Source organism: Leptosomus discolor, chromosome 1 (genome assembly GCF_034619465.1).
Source record: "Leptosomus discolor isolate bLepDis1 chromosome 1, bLepDis1.hap2, whole genome shotgun sequence".
Taxonomy (NCBI): domain Eukaryota; kingdom Metazoa; phylum Chordata; class Aves; order Leptosomiformes; family Leptosomidae; genus Leptosomus; species Leptosomus discolor.
In genome coordinates this window covers 99,648,273-99,667,489 of record NC_141391.1, presented here as the reverse complement: position 1 = coordinate 99,667,489, position 19,217 = coordinate 99,648,273, and the positions used below count along the sequence as shown (strand labels likewise).

The 19,217-nt window shown below is 40.3% G+C and overlaps 1 protein-coding gene across 2 annotated transcripts in view; it reads right to left on the bottom strand.

Annotated features, from left to right (window-relative positions):
- DSCAM (DS cell adhesion molecule) overlaps window positions 1-19,217 on the bottom strand; it is a 405,653-nt gene that overhangs the window by 59,387 nt on the left and 327,049 nt on the right. For both annotated transcript variants that reach the window (XM_086481614.1, XM_086481606.1), the window contains exon 20: window positions 4,439-4,592. In XM_086481614.1, the coding sequence (XP_086337740.1) occupies window positions 4,439-4,592 (154 nt within the window). The remainder of the gene's footprint in view (window positions 1-4,438; window positions 4,593-19,217) is intronic.

The following is a 19,217-nucleotide window of genomic DNA, read 5'->3' as shown; positions in this document are numbered from 1 at the left end:
TCAGATCTCCAAAGCACAACATTTATGTTGTAGCTCCTGGTTTTCAATATGCTATATGCCCCATTTTACAGTGATGTGTGGATATAGCACAAACCTCACAGAAGCCTAAGCTGGTAGTAAGATCACAGACCATAACTCAGAAGTGCACATTACAAAAGCATACTGTACTATTTTTTTGAAAGTACCCACAGCTTTTTATGGATTATCTTATTCCTTTCATGTATTGAGTGCTTTTAAAAGGTAAAACAGCATGAAAATTCTTAACTCCAGTTTTCTTTATAGCTAAACTTCTAAAAATGTCCTGAGACTGCTAACAGGTGCACAAACAAAAGAAAACTAGAAACCAAATAAATGTCTAGTGAAATTAATCTGAAAGCAATAGGTTCGAAACACTTGTAGGCATTCATGAGGTTAGAACACCTTGAATCTCACAGATCTCTCCTTTTTGTGCCAAGGGATGTTTACACAGCATGTGGGCAATTCAGCTGCAGGGCTTACCTCTGTTATTGAAGCTACCCACATGCCTACCAACTACCCACAGGATTAGGACTGTGTCTGTTCTTATTTTTTGCAAATTACACAATCATTAACTGAAGATAAAGAGGTGCCTTCACAGAACAGTGCACTCACGCTAATGCAGTTTTCTGCATGTTTGTTTGTTTAAATTATGAATCCTATTACCTAGACTAACTGTCATAGAATAAGAAATGGGCAGAAATTCTTTGCAAGAGGCCATAACACATTTTTCTTTTCTTTTCTTTTCTTTTCTTTTTTTTTTATCTAGAGGACACAACTGAACTTTAAAGACAAACTGTACAGGGAAACTGAACAAGAGCTATGACATCTTACTGCAGCTCAGCTTAATCCAAAGACAAGAGCCATCAGTGAATACCCTGGATCAGGAGTTTCTTTCATTTGCTTTCTCACAGATTACCCTGTGAATTCCAGTATGATGAACCATTAAAGAAACAGACCAATGGTGTGTGTGTACTATCATGTGAGCCCCACATGTTGTTTACAAACACTGAACACACAAAGTAACATAGGCTAGGAAGCAAATCTGTTCAACATTAATGCTCAGGTGGTCTTCAAGAACAGGGGAAACTCAACATTAAAGTCAGAGAATGAAAGGATCAGATAGCCATGGGTCCAGATCTGTTACCATCATGCTGCTGGCAAATGCCAGGCTCCATCAAACATGGCCAGGAAATAAAAGGAACAAGGTGCATGCAAGGTTTTCTGTCTTTTAGATATATTTGACAGGCTAAACCCACAACTTTCAAGTCAGCAATGAAGCATAATTTGACGGGCGGGGGTGTAACCCGTTTACGTGGAGGCTGAACTTTCATTGCCGTGATTATTTTCTGTTTGTTGGGGTTTTTTTTTCTCATTTTTGTCAGTTAATTACAGAGAATAACAACCTGTTCTGAGAAATGGAGACACTAAAGAAAGAAATGTTAACTTGAATTAAGCTTTCATTTAAATTGGACTATCCATTTCACATCAAACTCCTATCTAGACATTCTCATTGTTCTCAAAGGTGTTCTTAAAGGGGTTATAATTAAGTTGACACAATTCAATTCAAAGTTAACTCTCATTAGCTGTCATGATGGTATCTTTACTTGGACAGTTACTGTGAAATGAGTGGAGAAAAAAAGGAAGCAAACAACTTCACAATAATGGACCATAGGATGTTCTTGCACCGGGGACTTAAGGCAAAATCAGGCTATAATGCCTCTAACTCTATGATGTGTTACTTGCTTCAGACATGCTGGGGAGTGAGAAAGGTCTTCAAGGCTATAAGCTCTGCCCATCCTTCTCCATTGTGCATCCGCTGCCGTTATCACTGATCACCACTTTCTCCCAGCTCTCTAAAAGACCCAGTGATGCATTCATACAGGAAACCTTGTACATGATACAATAATTTCTAATCTGGCTAAGTTCATAAAAATGCTATCTATTGGTATTCCTAATGTCCATCACAACCTCCACAAATGGATTATTCGTCACTTTTTCAGTCCTAAATGCATGTAAGAGAGGCTTGTCCTGAGCATCATCTAATGCAGACTTTATATTGCAGTATGACTATTAGGTCTAACATTGACTGGATTCATTCTACTGTCCTTCAAAATAAAGTCTTGTTCACATTGACTTGTCTATATTGAAGTAGTTGATTATTTTTCCTTAAAGTCTCCTTATCTTTTCATACAAGCTATTTTTAAGTTCACTTGTTTGTCATCATGGATCATTTTACATGAGCTTTGGAGGAGCAGAATTAATTCTAGTTTCTGGTAAGCTTGTTCAGTTTAAGTACATGTGGGTCAAATTGTAATTTCTCTATTTTTGGCAAACTGAGAGTAATCATATACCACATCTCCTCATAACTAGAGTTTATGAATCTTGGTACCTGTAAAGCCTGCACTGTTCTGTGTTCATCTTATCTGAACACCTCCCTCTTTTTTAAATGCATAGGACATGGAGAAAGGGAACCTCTAGTACATTATGTTCAGGGGTCCCTGCACACTCCTGGGTTTGCCTGAACCCTCAATCTATTAGCAATGCTTGTACATGTTGTATAATGTTTTCATATAATTGGTTTCGCTCTTATTTCAGCATCTATTTTTATGCTTATTTTTGTTTCCTTTTTTTCTTTTCATCACCACACATTCATCCCACACAGGTAACAGCTGGCCAAGAACAAGGTGCAGACCGAAACCTTTGCCCTATTTCCCTGAGGTGTTTCCTCACAATCTTCCTTCACAGATGTCCTTTACACTCCTCATCCACCTTTTAAGATCTCAACTTTGTCTCACTGATGTTCATAATGCAGTGTGTACCTATCCCACAAGAAATTCAACAATGGAAAATCTCCAGATTTTTCAGATCCTTCAGACTTTTCATAGCCTTTCAGATATCTGTCAGATCACTCCACTAACAGTGAGTAGCTACTAAGAGAAAGGATATTCTGAAAGACTGTACAAAAAATGCCAGAAAGAAGCAGAAAGTGACGGTGAGTGTTCTCAGTTGGCAGAAAAAACCTGTAAACAATAGTATGGGGAGCAAGCACTTCCCTGCTTGTTCCAACTTAGGCCTCTTTACTTCGATAGACCCTCCTCATATTTGCACTAATAAATCTTCCATTGTGATCTACAGTAGTAACACAGTAGTTACTACAGGCTTCTCACAGCAATGTTGAAAACCATCCATCTCATCTATAAAAACTTTAGCCTAGAGAAGGGGCAAAGAAAAGACATGAAAGTTCCCATCACAAACCTGCAGAACACTGTTTGCAACTTCTCTGCATTGGAAAGCTATGTCATGTGTTGAAACAGTACCCTCCAAACACCATCACTGCCATCCATGACAATAGCTGTGATCATCAAACTGGTTATCTACCACCTAGATAGGTAGGAACAGTAAGCTTCCCTATGGTGATGGTATATGTTCGTCCATGCAGTAAGTGCTTTCATGTTTGTGGCATTTGGCTGAAGTTCTCAAAGCTTTTTTAGAAAGTATCTGTCATCATAAAGCACAAGACACTTTATTTCACGTTGCTACATCATTAGCCACACAACTGAAGAATTAGCAGGCTTGTAAAGTTGTAAAGTCAATTAAATGCATCTAACTTTGCAACTCTAGGGACCTGTGCAACACACTGTTCATACTGGCACACACTGCCATGTTACCAATTTGAGTGGGAAAAAAAATAACCAGTCTGAAGACCCCCTGCAGAGACTGAGTACTGATGGACTCTTCTCACTTTGCTGTCTAAAACGTTACATCTCTCTTTCCAAGCCAAGGTGCGATAGTGTTGTAAGCATCCCATCTCACAGTACAGGTAAGTCAGAATTCATGAGCCCAAGCAACATCTTTTAATAGAACAACTAATACAGCTGGAAAAAAATATGCAAGACTTGAGGCACATTATTCCTTCTTCATATCTGAAATAGAAGCAGCAAACTTCAAAGCTAATGCAAGTTGGGAACAATTGTTCAGAGTTTAGATATGTTAATCAGACCATTTTATACAGAAGATAGTACTTGTGGAGTACACGAGATATTAGTAAGGAGAGGGATGATAAAGAAGTTATCTTGTATGGCAAAGAAAAAGAAGGTACATTCAGAAGGGGAGGGGAATCATCTGCAAACCTGCTGTACCCAACAAAAGATAAAAATTCCTCCAAAAACCAATTTATTTCCTTCTAAGGTAGGTGAGATGAATTACCCCTTAGAGAAGCACGTCATTCTCTCTCTGCTGACTACAGCAAAAGCTTGGGCAATTAGCTGAGAGTTGTCACCTAACTTTTGGAAAGAACTGAAGTTACTCCTGACAAATCTCACTCTCAGTAAGCTATGAGGCATAAAGAAACCACGTGCCAATTATAAAGTAATTAGCATTGTAAAGTTCTGGATTGCTTTAAAAAACGCTGTCAGCATACCTTTAGCTAGCGGTTCCACAGTGATAATCTCGCTGCTGTTGCCTCTTCCCGCAGCAGTCACTGCAACCACCCAGACACTGTACTGGCGATTCCGGCTCAGGTTGGGGATTCTGTAGGAAAATGAGTCGGGAGAGGCTTCAAACTCGCTGATTACCTGTGGTGGGAGAGACAAATGTTTCCAGACTAAAATAAACAGTATTTGGAGAAAGTCTGCTAAGATGAGTGCTACAAAGCCTGTTACTTCAGGGTACTCTGAATGAGTATCAATTGCTCCAAACAGATGGCAGATAGCAATAAACACAGCAGACACAATAACTTGTTGCAATCAATTTATATTTGGAGAATCTGGGCCTATAGCTTGTTTACAAACTCTTTTTATTCAAAGTAGGACTTTTATGTTTCTGTTTATTTTACAGGTTGGAGAAACAATTTAGGTGAACATATTTGACAAATTGTTACCATCAATGGTTCTGACAAACCAATTTTGTTTTACACAAAACTTTCCCAACAGAAGATTCAGTCCTGCATCTGCTGAGAAATCTGGACCTTACTACTCAAGGTATGTCTTTGGTCACCTAGAACCATTGTGCTGGTGTTCCTTATGCCTGGATTTGGTGGCTTATTCCTTTAGTAATGTAGTGAATCACGAAACAAAGCTGTATTCTGTAAAAGACTGTTCAAGCTTCCCCCAAGCCTAGTTTTGTTTAATCACAAAATTACTTCCATTCAAAGATTCCCAGCAGAAGGTCATCTCAGCTATTTAGCTGCATTAGCAGGGAAGGACAAGCAGCGCTGGAAGAAATGCCAGTTCAGTCTATTCTTGCACTGCCACTCAAGTGCCTCGGCTGTGGGCTGCAGTGAAGCCAGCCGGCTGCTATGCATTACTTGCTTATCAGTGAGACGTTCTGCAGTCTGCTTGAAGTGACCTGTGCGGGGAAAGGTGCAGAGGGATATAGAGATTCCTCCAGGGTACCTGGGCTTTGTGCGCCTCAGCACATCCTCCACAGGAAGCTCGACTCCTTGGTGGAGGAGAAGGGAAATCTCATCAGCCCTGAACAGTATTACAATGCTCAATATAGCCAGTTTTATTTCTGACATGGGCTTTGTGATTTTGGTATGTAAAAATAGAGGGGTAATGAACCATTAGAATTAATAATACGCGCTTCTCTGTGCAATACTGAGCATGGTAATGGCTAACTAACGCTAGGCTAAAAATAGTTAGAATGTTAATGACGTAGAAAAGAAGATTTTACTAGGAATCAGCATCAAAAATAAAGCATCAGTGTAATCTAAACTTGATTCAGACTGACAGAAAATGTGGAAGGAATCTCTTTGATATACAAATAATGCTGGTGGTAAAGGCCAATTTCATCTGATTAGCATTTCAAAAGGCAGGTTGACCTGGAAGCATTGCAATATGTAGTCCTTCAAAGTGAATTCCAAATAAATAAGGGATGTTTCTGAGATATCATTAAACACCTCTCCAGTGTGAACTGGTAGCCAGTTTCAGCTACTGAATGGATCACTGCATTTCTTTATTCTTGAGCTGGTGTCTCCTATAGCCATGGGAAGACAGGAGCTCATCTCAACTCATTTTTGAAATCTAGATTGAAGAAATCTGTATCTAAGCCAGTCACCTTAAATCCCTTCAGAGATCATGTGAAGAGGTAACTTCTAAGGCAAGGTTCTTCTGGCCTATTTGAGACACACACATTGCAGTGGGATGAATCATGCCTTTGACATATCTATGTTTCCGCACCAGCTATAGAGATGTCCATTTAACTAGGCCAGGTATAGTTGTATGTGCTGAAGGCACCTAAAGTTTATGTGCTTGTTAACTGAAATACTTAACTCCCTGGCTTTTATACAAATGTGTGCCTCTGTTTGCTTCTACAAGAATGCATTCCGTTTCCTCCATGGAGACTAAATTTTCTGAGGAGACCAACTTTTCTGAGGAGACCGTTTTGCTCCAGCTAACCATTTTCTAGGCTCAACACAGGCTCAAATAGGGACCTTGCCACACTTTCTAGCCAATCTCATTGTTCCTGTCATAATGCCAATTCAGTTTGTCCCATTTAGCAAGCATTTGCCTGGGTTTCCACTTCTGATATGAAGAGGTCAGTGCAGGCAGACACTTCTATTATTATGTGAAATATTACAGCAGGTTTTGAGAGTCATCTGTCTTGACATTTACACAAGAATATTGGACAAATGCCTGTAGCTTGACAGGTTGGACCTTTGTGAGGTCATACATAAAAATTAATGTATTGATCACGGCACAGGAGGCTGAATTTTCATATTCATGAGGCAGCATTTCCTAGAGTCAATTTGAAAGTCAAACAGACTAGGTTGTCTCTGGCACTTAGGCTCCACTCATTAATGCAGCTATCTAACACAAGCTCCTTCTAAACCACCTATTAACATGGGATGTGGGTACAACATTTAGGAACAGCTAACCATTACAGGCTTCCTTATTGCTAAGCTTTCATTCCAGCAAACACCAGTCCAGTTTAATTTACACAGTTTTTTCCATGACTCCCACGGTTTATGAAAGCAGCATATGGCTGCCTTTGGAAGCCACTCCTAATACTGCAGATCTCATGCTTGAAGTGCCTTGCTGCTCTGCTCCCCTCTGCAATGGCAATGAGACAGTCTCTGTATACACCCTATATACAATTGCTAAACACAGCTCAGAGAAATATGGTATGTTTGGGGTAAGGTGAGCAGCTAAGCAGAAAAGGAAAACCTCAGCCTTGTTTAGTGCCTCAGCACTGGCACTAAACACTCTTGCTCTGAGGACTGAAGTTAAAGACAAAACCAAAAAAACAAACAACCCTCCAAAATTGCTCTGGTTGCAATGCGGTCAGCTAGAAAAGCAGGCAAAATTGCCTCAAAACAGAGGAGCTCTCTCTCCCTGGAATGCCAAAGATAGAATAATCAAAGAATTAGCTTCTCTAATGCCTTTTGAAATGCCTTGTCTTCAATCCCTTTCTTTCGCCCACAGAAAACCAGCATCATTCACACATTTGCAGCTGTAGCTATTCCAAATATAATTCAATTATTCACATAATTAATTCTTTAATTGAATCTGGTAAACATATCTTCATTAAATTAATGATTCTTATTTTCTTAAAACAAACTGCTATAGCAAAAGATTTTAGTTTCTAACTCGTTAACATATACCTCCTGTTTCCTCAGCTAACATTCCCTTTTAAACACTTGGGGATGTTCCAGTGACAGAGAATCGATTTTACTTTTAACTTTTGCCTGTCATTTCAATTAGACTAACATGCCAGAGACTTTGATTACACAAGAAGAAAAAAAGGGAGCTTTGTCAGCAGAGAGAAGATTAAACAATTGAAATAAGAAATATTTTAAAGGAATGTCACCTTGTTACATACTGGTCTTTCCATGTGCCAGTACGAAACATGTGCTGCTGTTTTATCCCAAAAGCAGTAACATGTTTGCTCAAGAGGTTGTTTTTTTTTTCCAGCCGTTTTTATTTTTATTCAGCTTATAGATGATGGGTTAATTTTTCTTCTGTCTTTAGCTCACTGTCTAAGAAGCACAGACAGGGCCAAGCCTTTAAAAAGCCAGCAAGGTCTGTTAAGAATAAAATTAAATCAAAGTCCTTTATCAGGGTGCAGTCAATCTACTTCCCAAACCAAGCAACAGCAAGAGATGCTGAGGAACAGCCACTGCAGAGAGCATTTTCCTCTGATGCAACTTCAGTTCTATTGATGTACATTGCTTTGTATGCTTTGAAGCAGTATGCCATCTCCTGGTATTCCTGACTCCTCTAGAAAGCAATTAGATAGGTAACGTGCATAAACTCTGAACCCTCAGCTGTTTTTTTCATTTGGTTTGCTGGTTTTTGTGGTTTTTAAGCCAGCCTGGGGAAAGTTCAAAAGGGTACTTTAGAAGAAATATATGTTTGTAACAGTTTTCCAAGCAATCAGGGAGGTTCCCAAGCAGCCAGTCAAGGTAACAGGTATCTTTTACCGTGGACTGGAAGATTACTCAGCCAAAGCAAGCCTGCACCTTGCCTACAACTGCATCTACACAACTTCTGATTTCAGATGGGTGCACTGAAGATCTCTATCTCCTTGGTCTCTGCAAGTTGCAAGAAAACTTGGAGGTTAACTGAGAAAGCCATATGGAGACTTTAAGGACAAGAATGAAAAGCAAGAAACACCCTAGGTTTGTGGTGTATGTTGTGAGGTAAGAGCATATACAAGTTAGCTACCTGCCTCATCTTGAAAATTAAAAATACATACATATACTCCCTAGGGTGGCATATGTGTTTTCACTATGGGTTTAGATATAAAATGTGGCCATAGCACCGTCTAAAAACAGGGCTGGGAGGACCCTGAAAGTTCACCCAAGTCTGTCCTTCTTTAAACCAGATTCAACTATGTCTGCACAACTTCAGACAGATGTTTGTCCAACTTGATTTTGAAGACTTACAATAAATCAAGATTTTGCAACTTGCTAGGCTGCAAGACCTATTCTCTTGCTCAACTAATCTTACTATTAGAAAGATTTCTTGAAATATAGCTCGTTTCCTGCTGCATAGCTTCTTTTCCAGTCTATTAGGAACATGGAGAATAGATTATTACCTTCATCTTTGCAACGGTCTTTAATCTACATGAAATTTTATCATTCCTTTCCCCAACAGTACCCTTATCTTTTTACAACTTAATAACACCAATGCTTTCAACATTGCCCAGAAATCACATTTTCTATAACAGTTTCTCTAATAATATCTGCTGTTGTCATTCGGACTCTCTAACAATGGCCCATTGCCTTCTTGAATAGTTTCCAAACATGTATTCAACAATCCCAGGGTATGGCATTTGGCTTTTCACAACAGGTAGCTAATGTTCATCTTGGGATGCACAATAACCTCAAAATCGTCTTCTGAAGAATCTAGCCAATTGCTCTCTACCCAGTACTTCTGCAGTTGGTTATTCATAGCATCCATTTTCTTTCTTACCCATACTAAATCTTATATAACTTTTTCTTGACCAGTTTCCCAGTTCATCAAGATGTCTGAAACTGAATCTGGATTCTAGTTCTGTCTCCAGTGTGCTTGCAATCCCTCCCAGACTTATATCTTCTGCAAATTTAATAGGCACTCTTGCTTTTTCATTATCCAGGTCACTAATGGAACCACTGAGCAAAAGCGGACTCAGGAGAGATACCTATGCTGCTCCATTCTTCCCACAACAATGAACCACTTGTTTCATAGCCTCCCATGGAACAGCAATCAGATTTACATCTAGCCTGAGCTCTCTCTCGGTAAACCATGTTTGCCTAGCCAGGTTTCTCTCAATAAACATGCATCCTCTGGGCTTATCTCCACTGCTAAATGGGAGAGAGCCAGGAAGTGTGTTGAGCTCTTCACCCCGATGATCCACACTGCTTTTTAACTTGATCTGTAGCTCAGTTTTGTACTACACTAAATAGCTCTTTTCAAAACAAATCTGGTTTAAAGGTGTTAGTGCTAAGCAGTGTAGTGTAGACAGATAGTTGATGCCACATACTCTTGGGTCCAGGTGTCACTCTTTCGCCCTTGTTTCATCCCTAGTAGAGATGAGGCCTACAATAAGCACTGAGTCTCATCAGTAATTGAAGTTTTTAGTTCTACAAGGTCAAATCACAAAAATCTCCATCTTTTTGCACAACAGAATTGTCTACCCTGCTTTACCTCAGGCCTTTGTTGCTCCTGGAAATGACATTTTAGAGTGTGACAAGTTATGCAGTAATGGGGGCTAAGATGACTTCTTTCTACCTGGAAGCAAATTGGGTTAATATGAGAGCAATACATTACTGTATTTATAGAGAAGGAACTTCAAGTTCTGCATCCCTGAACAGAGTAGACAGACCGCTGATGTGTCCTCTCAGTGAACTCCCCAAAGATGTGAAACTCTGCCTGAGGTCATGGACTCGTACTTTTTTCCAGGACTGCTGGCTTTTGCCTTGCTTCCTTTCACAGATGGACAGACTGTCAGAGCTGCAGCTAACTACCAATCCTGAACCACATTTTTCAGTAAGACTCTGGATACCACTTTGGCCATATATTGGCTTCTGTCTAGGCCTTGTTATTTTGGCTCGTGTTTTGAAATATTGCATCTTTTTTTCACTCATCATAATTTTTTATTTTTTTTTAAATGCAGAAATGAAATGTTAGAAAGTGCAAGATGGAAATTTTGGAAACAATAGGGGCAGTCTTCTGCCTTCCCACCTCCAGGAAAACCTGGCAAACCTATTTCCAGTAATTATGCCTGGAAGACAGCCCTCTGCCTAGGCTTCCAGGTAGCCCAAGTAGCCAAGGAATCTGTTGCTTGGGAGGCACTGAGGCACATCACCTGCTTGCCCCTTCATAGCAACTCACAGAGAGTGCATCAGCCTCCTGGGGCTCGTGATCAGGGAAGCAGCATGTGGTGTCACGGGCTGGTGATCACAAGAAGGTTAGGAGACCTCCTTCTGTGCTGCCGGGAGTTCTGCTGCCTCCTTTGATGGCCCCAAGAAATCACCAGGTTTGTTCAGACTATTTCAGTCAAATCACAAATTGTGTGATGCCATATGGTCCCAAGTGCTCTGTCACCTATGTGACACTGAAGGCAACGGGGTGAACTCAAACCTGCTGAAATACACTGCAACTGACATCAAGGACTTATTGTTACACTATATTAATATACCTGCATGTGAGACTAGGTAGTGAGACAAGACCAGTTTTATGAAAAAAATCAATATCAAATTTTGTTTTAGTAGGGCTTTGCAAGCAGACCTTTTAAAAATCGTATGAAACAGCACATCATCAGAATTAATTCATACTCTGTGACATCTCTCCTGAAGTCTGTTCTATGAGAAAAAAAGATAGGCAAAAAAAAGTAAAGTTGACAAAGCAATTAAAAGAATGAATGTACTGTTTGGGAGCTGGTAACAAAGCTGTGAAATAACTGTGAAAAAGCTGTAAACAGTGCATGCAATATATTAAAAAAAGTTGTATTTTAAATACCATTCAAAATAAGGTTTTAAAATAACCCCAAAATTATACACTAGTTCTATGCTAGATGAACAAGAATTAACAAACATAAATATCTTCATGCTGTAAAAAGTACTGTACAGACACAGTGATAAATATTGCTTGTAGTACACAAATCAATGAACATATGTTTTAAATTCAACCTTACAGATTCTGCTGACTCTAAATAAATTTCTGTTCAACAGTAATTTTATCTACTTAGTCAACTTCTGCCAGCTACCCCTCTTTTAAAGAGACATTCAGCATCCCTTTATTCACTGAAGCCTCTATGGTGTGTAACAACAAATCACTTCCGGCTTACAATTGCTTTTGCTCTATTTCCCATGCCTTTTATTCAAGTCTTTAAACTGAAGAAGAACAGAGGGTCAGAAAGTATGCTGCAAAAAATTCTAACATTGAATTAGAATTTGGACAGATCCTGTGCAAAATCAAGATAATACTTGTTTCTGCCTGAAAGAATTGTTTGGAAATTACCTGGATGCTGGGAATGCATCCAGGTGCAAAGAAGATCCTCCAAGTGTTTTTTGGAAGATTCTGCATGTGGTTATATTGGGGAATGTACCTCAAACATATAGGACTTCATAAGAAACAAAGATTCTTGGACTAAGTGTTTTCAACTGGGACTTTTGAAAACTATGTGACCAGAGTTGGGAGGCTGCAGTCTATGCACTTGTGGAAGAGAGGAAGGAAACCTGGAGAAAGAGCCTGGTTCATGCCACTTTTTCTACTGAACAGAAAAAACTCCGCTGTAATACACCCTCACTGGGCAATCTGACTGTAGGTTTTCTCTCAGTATGGTACTCTACAGATTGACAGAAAAACATGCATAGAGATGTAAGAAATAGATGAATAATCTGGTCACTACTGCTGCTATTGCTGCTGCTGCTGCTGCTGGTTCTCCTATCACAAGACTGAGCAGACAGAACGTAGATGGCAACGGTGTCTTGTGCAGACATCATACACCTGTTGTTTAATTTGACAGCAGGTTAAACCACGTAATTTTTTTTTTTTAGTGGGTTTAATCCAAAAGCAAAAAATGAAACAAACATATAAGCTTAACAGGCTTAAGAGTATGTTTCTCACAGAAAAAAACAAGTATACCAAAATGATCAGTAATCGTCTGCCCCAAACAGTTACAGATGTTGGTCAGTTTCCAATATCAATTACATTTTCAAGTAAGTTGACTTGCTTTTTGGCTAAATATAAGTTCATTTCCTTCTCCTTCATTATTACTTCATATCTGTTCATCTCCCCCATCTTCCAAAACCAGCTGTTTCACAGAAATATTTCCAGGCCAAGATGTGTCTTTGCTGGGCTTTCAGCTTTTGTATCTTTCTAAATACTTTGGGGAAATCCAGAATCGTAGATTACAGTTTTCAAAGCTTCTTTCAGACACAGGACACTGCCAGGTACCTGGGGCTGACTCTAGGGTTTGCACTATGAGATGACTCCTATTCATCAATCCTATTACAGCATTGGGGTCTTCTATGTGTTCTTGTTTGTCATCCAGTTAATCCAGCTAATATTCCTATTATAACAGCATCATCTGAGATCTTTGCAGGAACATCCTCACTCCATTCATCTAGTTCAACAGCATCTTGCTCTGGTATTCCTTCTCCTTCCAGTCCTCCAGGCTTCTGGTCATTTGGGATCTCAGTCAAGGTGGGTTTAAAGGACAAATCATATCTCTTTGCATAATCCCACAACTAATAACAGCTTGATCAACTAACATGCCAGGCTTCAAGACCAGAGGATAAACCAGTTCTTCTTAACAGAAAAATAGGCTTTTAAATTTGTACCTGGATGCTTTGCAAGCTTCTTGTCATATTTGCCAGTCTTTGGGTACGCGTGCTGGAAAAAGAAATGCAATCTGAAGTCTCCCTCAAATAGAGTTTTACTGTGGAGTTGATCACAGTTTGGTTCAGGGGCTTTGGGGAGCAGCTTCACAGAGGTGGCACTGCTCCATGGAAATTCACTTCGTACTGTACAGTAAGAGACTTAGTGTCAAACAGAAAGAGCTTTAAAAGTCTGGCAGAGACATGACTGCTGAGCATTCAGAAAACTAATCAAAGGCAAGGGAATTCACATTTAAGAATCACAATCCCTCCTGTAATGTGCTGAACAGTTGTGGGTTTGGTTTGGTATTAACAACATGTTTATTGAACGTCATGCCCAAGAGAACACAGCTTTTCAAAAGAAAGCCATAATGATTATAGTTTGGGTAATGTAGCTTTTCTGATGGAGAAACCGTACACTGCACACACACACATAAAGCTAAACAGTTATATGCACCTTTGCAAAATGGAGATCATTGCCAGCTGTGGAGAAGCCAGTCTAGTCTGTTTAGACAGGAACAGGCTGCATCAGTGGAAGTGTCCCCCAGCATGGCATACACCTGTGCCACACTTCCCTTTACTGTGGGGGTGGTGTGGACAGCGGGAGCATGTGGCAGTAAAAGTTCTCACAAGCTAAATGATGAGTGCTTCGATGGGGAAAGCTTGAATAGGCTCATAGTCTTGCAAGAAGGGACATGTTTGTGAGTGGGGGAAGCCAGAGCACTGCTGACTGGTAGAGCCATTGCCACTTGAGTTATCACAGAAGGTATGCAGAGGGGTCCAGCAACTCCGCTCAAGACTGCATGTGGTGACAAGACCTCAAGTCACACAACACAAAGAAAGAGGGACAGCAGAAGAACATGCTCAAGCAGGTAGCGAAAGGTGGCAGTCAGGATATTAGAAGGCTGGAAGTTGTGGCTTCTGACAACAGGAAAAAGACTCCTGCTCCACTTGCAGATCTGCAAATTCAGAACATGTATAATGCCCTGGGCACTGGTAAGAACAAACAAGACCCATGAGGTGATTCATTAGAGCCATCTAAGCCTTAACCTAGTGTCACACAAAAGGAAAAAGTCATGTGATGGTTACTGGAGATTCACTCCTGCAGGGGGTGTGGCCACCAATCCACCAACCTGACCTAATATCTTGGGAACTTTTCTTCTTGGCAGGCTTTAAGATCTGAGATGTGTAGAGATATTGCCAAGGCTCATCCAGCCCTTGGACTGCTTTCCCTTGCTGCTTTCCTTGTGGGGACCCATACTGGCAGGGGCAACATGAGTCATAGCAAGAGTCACAACAGAGTTCAGGAGATAAGAGTGAAGAGCAGAGGACCCAGGTGGTGTCACCTCAAACCTTCTGATGAGGGAGAAGGCTCAAGAAGTGAGTCAATTGATGTTGCAGGGTTGGTCTAGCAGTCAGGGCTTTGTCTTTTATGACTGCAGGACCTCAAGGAATGAGGAGAGCTACTAAGCAGGAATGGGATATATCTGACAAAGTGCAGCAAGAGCATCTTTGCAAAGAGGCTTGCTAACCTGGTGATGAGGGCTTTAAACTAGGTGTGGTAGGGGAGAGTTACCATAATAGAGAAGCAAGGGCACAAAGGGGCAAAGCAGATGTGTTTAGGAGATAACATTATAGAAGAGGATCTCACTTTTCCCCTGTAAGATCAGCACAATTTAGATCCATCTCCAGTGCTTATACATCAATGCACATAAATTAGAGAACAGTAATTGGAAGTCTGTGTAGTTGCAGAGCTACAGTCTCATTGGGATTATGGTGACATGGTAGGATAGCATTCATGCCTGGTGTTCTGCAATGGAGGCATGCAGCACCTTCAAGAAAGATGTGTAGGAAGGTATGAAGAAGGTTTTCCAATTTGTGTAAAGGAGTTTCTTGAATGCATGGAGTGCTGCCCTGGGGCAGGTGACAAACCAGTAGAGAGCTTGTGGGTAAGGATCAGACGACAGACACTTGTAGTGTTGCAGTAGGTGTCTGCTACAGACCTGATCAAGAGGAGGATGCAGATGAAGCCATCTTTAAGTAAGCTTTCTGAAGAAAGCCTCACAAGCGCACATCTTGGTACTTGCAGGTGACTTTTACGACATTGACAACTGCTGGAAAGGCAGTAAGACTGGAAGGAAACAACCTAGAAAAATTTTGGAGAGTACTGAAGACCATTTCCTAGGGAGGTGATCAATGAACTGACTAGTGGAAAGGCTGTGTTGAATCTGTTGCTCACAAACAAGGAAAAACTGGTTGAAGATGTGAAGGTCTATGACAACTTTGGCTCTTGTGACCATAAGACTGGAGTTCAAGACCCTGAGAGCAGTAATCCTATGGGAAACTGTCACAAAGGGCAAAGGAGCTCAGGACAGCTGGATAATCTTCAAGGACAACCTCCTCAGAAAACAAGAATGTTCTTTTGCAATGTATGGAAAGTTGAGCAAGCACGACAGAGGCCAGGATGGATGAACTTGTAGATCCTGATTGGAGTCAAACACAATTTTTTTTGTGAAGGACAAAATCAAGAAGGTTTTCTTTAAGTATATTTCAGTAAAAGGAAGATCAAGGGGAGTTTAGGCCCATTGCTCAATGAGGCAGGGTACATAGTGGAAATGAATTTGGAAAGAGCTAATGTACTCAATGCCTTTTTTTGCTTCAGTTTTCACTGTTAAGGTTTTCGCTCAGGCCTCCAGGTCTCTGAACCTTCTTGAAGAGTATTTGGGAGTGAAGCTGTACTCACAGTAGAAGGAAACTGAATTAGGGAGCACTTAAGAATCACTTAATTAGACATACATAAACTCATGGTACCAGTTAGGATGCATCTGAGGGTGCTGACGTCATTGTGATGCTACTCTTGGTTGTATTTGAAAGGTGATGGCACTCACGGGAGGCTTCTGATCACATTCTATCCCAGATGCAGGACTTTGTATTCGCTCTTTTCTAATCAACAAATCAAAATAGATTTTAATATGTGTATTTCTTATTGAGTGATGACATACTGTTTGTTGACACCCAAATGATATAGTTAGCCTATAAGTCTTCTCTCTCTGTTTTCCTTGTCAATTCTAATGCTCTCTCAGCCCTTGCTGCACCTCTTAACCTTCATTCTCCTGTCTGCCTTCTGTGTTGCTTTTCACCTATTCTGAGATTACGGTTTCCTAGGTTGGCTAGCCATTGCGTGCTTTGTGTCACAATGACATTTTCTGGGCATTTTCTGCCATATAAATAATATTTTATCTAATGCCATTGATTCCTCCTTGTGTAGTGTATTGACCTGAATGCAATAAGAGGTTGGTGGAACCTTTTTTTTTTTTCAGAAATCACCTAAATCTCATTTTCTCTTGCCCTTTTAAAAGCCTTGGCAATACACATCTACAACCCAAAGCAGCAGGGGTTGGCGCAGCCACCTAAAGCAGCTCCCCCCACAGCCGAGTAGAAACTGAACCACTCTAGCTTCTTTGCTAGTATTCAAACCATCTGCAATGTCTATGGCACTACTGGGAAAGGCTGCCTGACAGGATGGGATGGCAGCCTGTGCTGCAGCTGATAGCACTGTGTGTTGCTTCCCTGAGGCCTGGGCAGAATGACTGTGATGAGCATCCTGCCAGAATGCTGGAGATAAGCACACTTACAAGCAAGCTGGCCACCATGGGATCATTTCAGGTAGAGTTGAAACCAGCTCCTACAAGGAGTCAAGTTGGGTCAGGAACTGGGAATGTGGGTTGCAAGTTAGCACAGAGGATAATTTCTTTAACTTACATTCTGGTATATTTTGTTTCTTATGTTTGAAGAATGAAGGACCCATTAAATCATATTTCTGTATTTTTTAATATATTTGCAGAATAAAAAAGAGAAAGTTCTGCCTAATAATGCCTATTCACACATCAATAATATTTGTGGCTCGAAACATCCCAGGCAAATATTGTCCTTAGGACTCAAAATATATAAAAATTAAATGACTGCATCTTTCTGTACAGGGGCAGCAGAAGTTTTAAAAGCTTCTGCCCTTGCAGAGCAAACTACACTGTGCAAGAAGCAGCAAATCTTCATCTTATTAATATGTCGGGGTCATATGAGGGTTGTGCTTTGTAATAAAAATGTGCACAGTACAACCAACACTGTTAATTAGTTTTCCTATTGGGGACTTAAATACCAAAGCAGCATTCTTGTGTAAAGGACTGTCTTGTTAGCCTAAGCATCTAAAGTGTACTGCATTGACTTGTTCTCAGCAAACACATACTGATTGTAATATACAGTCTTCCCATAAGTTTACCTTTACCAATGTTCTTTTCTTTTTCCCTCACTGATGCTTAAATGATGAGTTTGCCTTTCTGCTTAAATATCAGACTTTTAGCAAAGTTATTTTGTAACCAGGGCTTTGACTGAAGGAAGAAGTCTGTTCAGAAAGTTTTTATGGCTCTTCCAACTACAGCACTTGCAACTTATGGTGGCAGAAGAGATGATAAAGATATAGGTCTTCTATTTATTTCTCTCCTCACCCTAATTTAAGACCTCTTTCTCTGTCAACTACTTGTCTCTGCCAACAGTGAATCATACAGGAACTTCCTTGTGATATATAGACCATATCTGCCCAGCAGTGTTGGCATTCAAGCACCTCTGCAGCAGGCTTGTTTAACGGCAAAGCTAGCTCTGAACAAAATACCTTTTTATTTCACAATCCTTTTAAGAATAAAATATAACAAAGCATCTTGTTAGAAATAAAGCCAGGGGAGTGCATCCTAAATTAAACGTGTCCTGATGTCTTACACTTATTTAAAGGTGCCCAACTTGGCTTCTGGAATCTCCTGCCTCATTCACCACACAGGATTGATACTGAAGACCTGCTCTGTAAGCCCCATTCTTGTTGATGTACAAAACACTAGTGAGAAGAGGTACAGGGACTGTCCTGTCAGATACTTGTTGTACATATTTATGTTCATATATATATGTACATATATATATATTTGTGTGTACACACACACATATACCCCTTCATGCACACCGGTAACAACAGGGTAATTATACATGTACACATTAACAATTAACAGAAAACAAACACCTCCAGGTGCCTCTACTTCAGGCTAAGGTATACAGTGACACCACCACATCAGGCCATAATGAACACCACAAAAATACAGCAGTAAAATTCAGTACAGGCCAAGATCAGAAAAAAAAGTAACTATTCTTGTCATTGTCCATCACTGAGGTACTTTGAAAAGTAACCACACAACAAGCAGCTTTAAAAAAATAATTTTACATATGAAAGAACTGCGTATTAGAGAAAAAAAAATCCTAGTGATGTAAACATACAAAAAATTGTTGCTAGCAAAGCCTCAGGAAGAGACACTGCAGCTTTGTGTATGGTAACTAGCAAGAGCCAGCAGCACCACCTGGTGTTCTCTCCAACGCCCCAGAGAAGCGCTTGGTCCGCACTTGAACCACAGCCCTAACGGCAAAGTCCAGTTTTCTAAACTCCGACTGCTTTAACCCACTGTGTGCCATAGAAATGTACGAACCATGATGGAAAAGTCTCTGGCTAGTTTACATTTAAACAGTATGCTCAAGATTAGTTTGGTTTGCATAGATACAATTATTTAATTAATGGAGTTAGGAGTCAGTAGTCCCAAAACGTAAATGAAGCAAAGCTCTCCAACCCTTAGCTTTGGACGTGACTAATAAATCCTGGTTATAGTAGGATGCATAAGTTTAAGCACAACCATCAATGGACATGTGTGTTTTGCCCTGTGTCCCCTTGACTACCTGCAGAATTAGTTCGCTTGCCGGAAGTGTGGGTTACAGTTCCATTCAGACATACCCTCAGGCCTCTCTCTCTCTCAGCCAGCTTTGAAAACAAGCCTGAGGCACTTTTAGAAATGTCCCTGTCAAACTC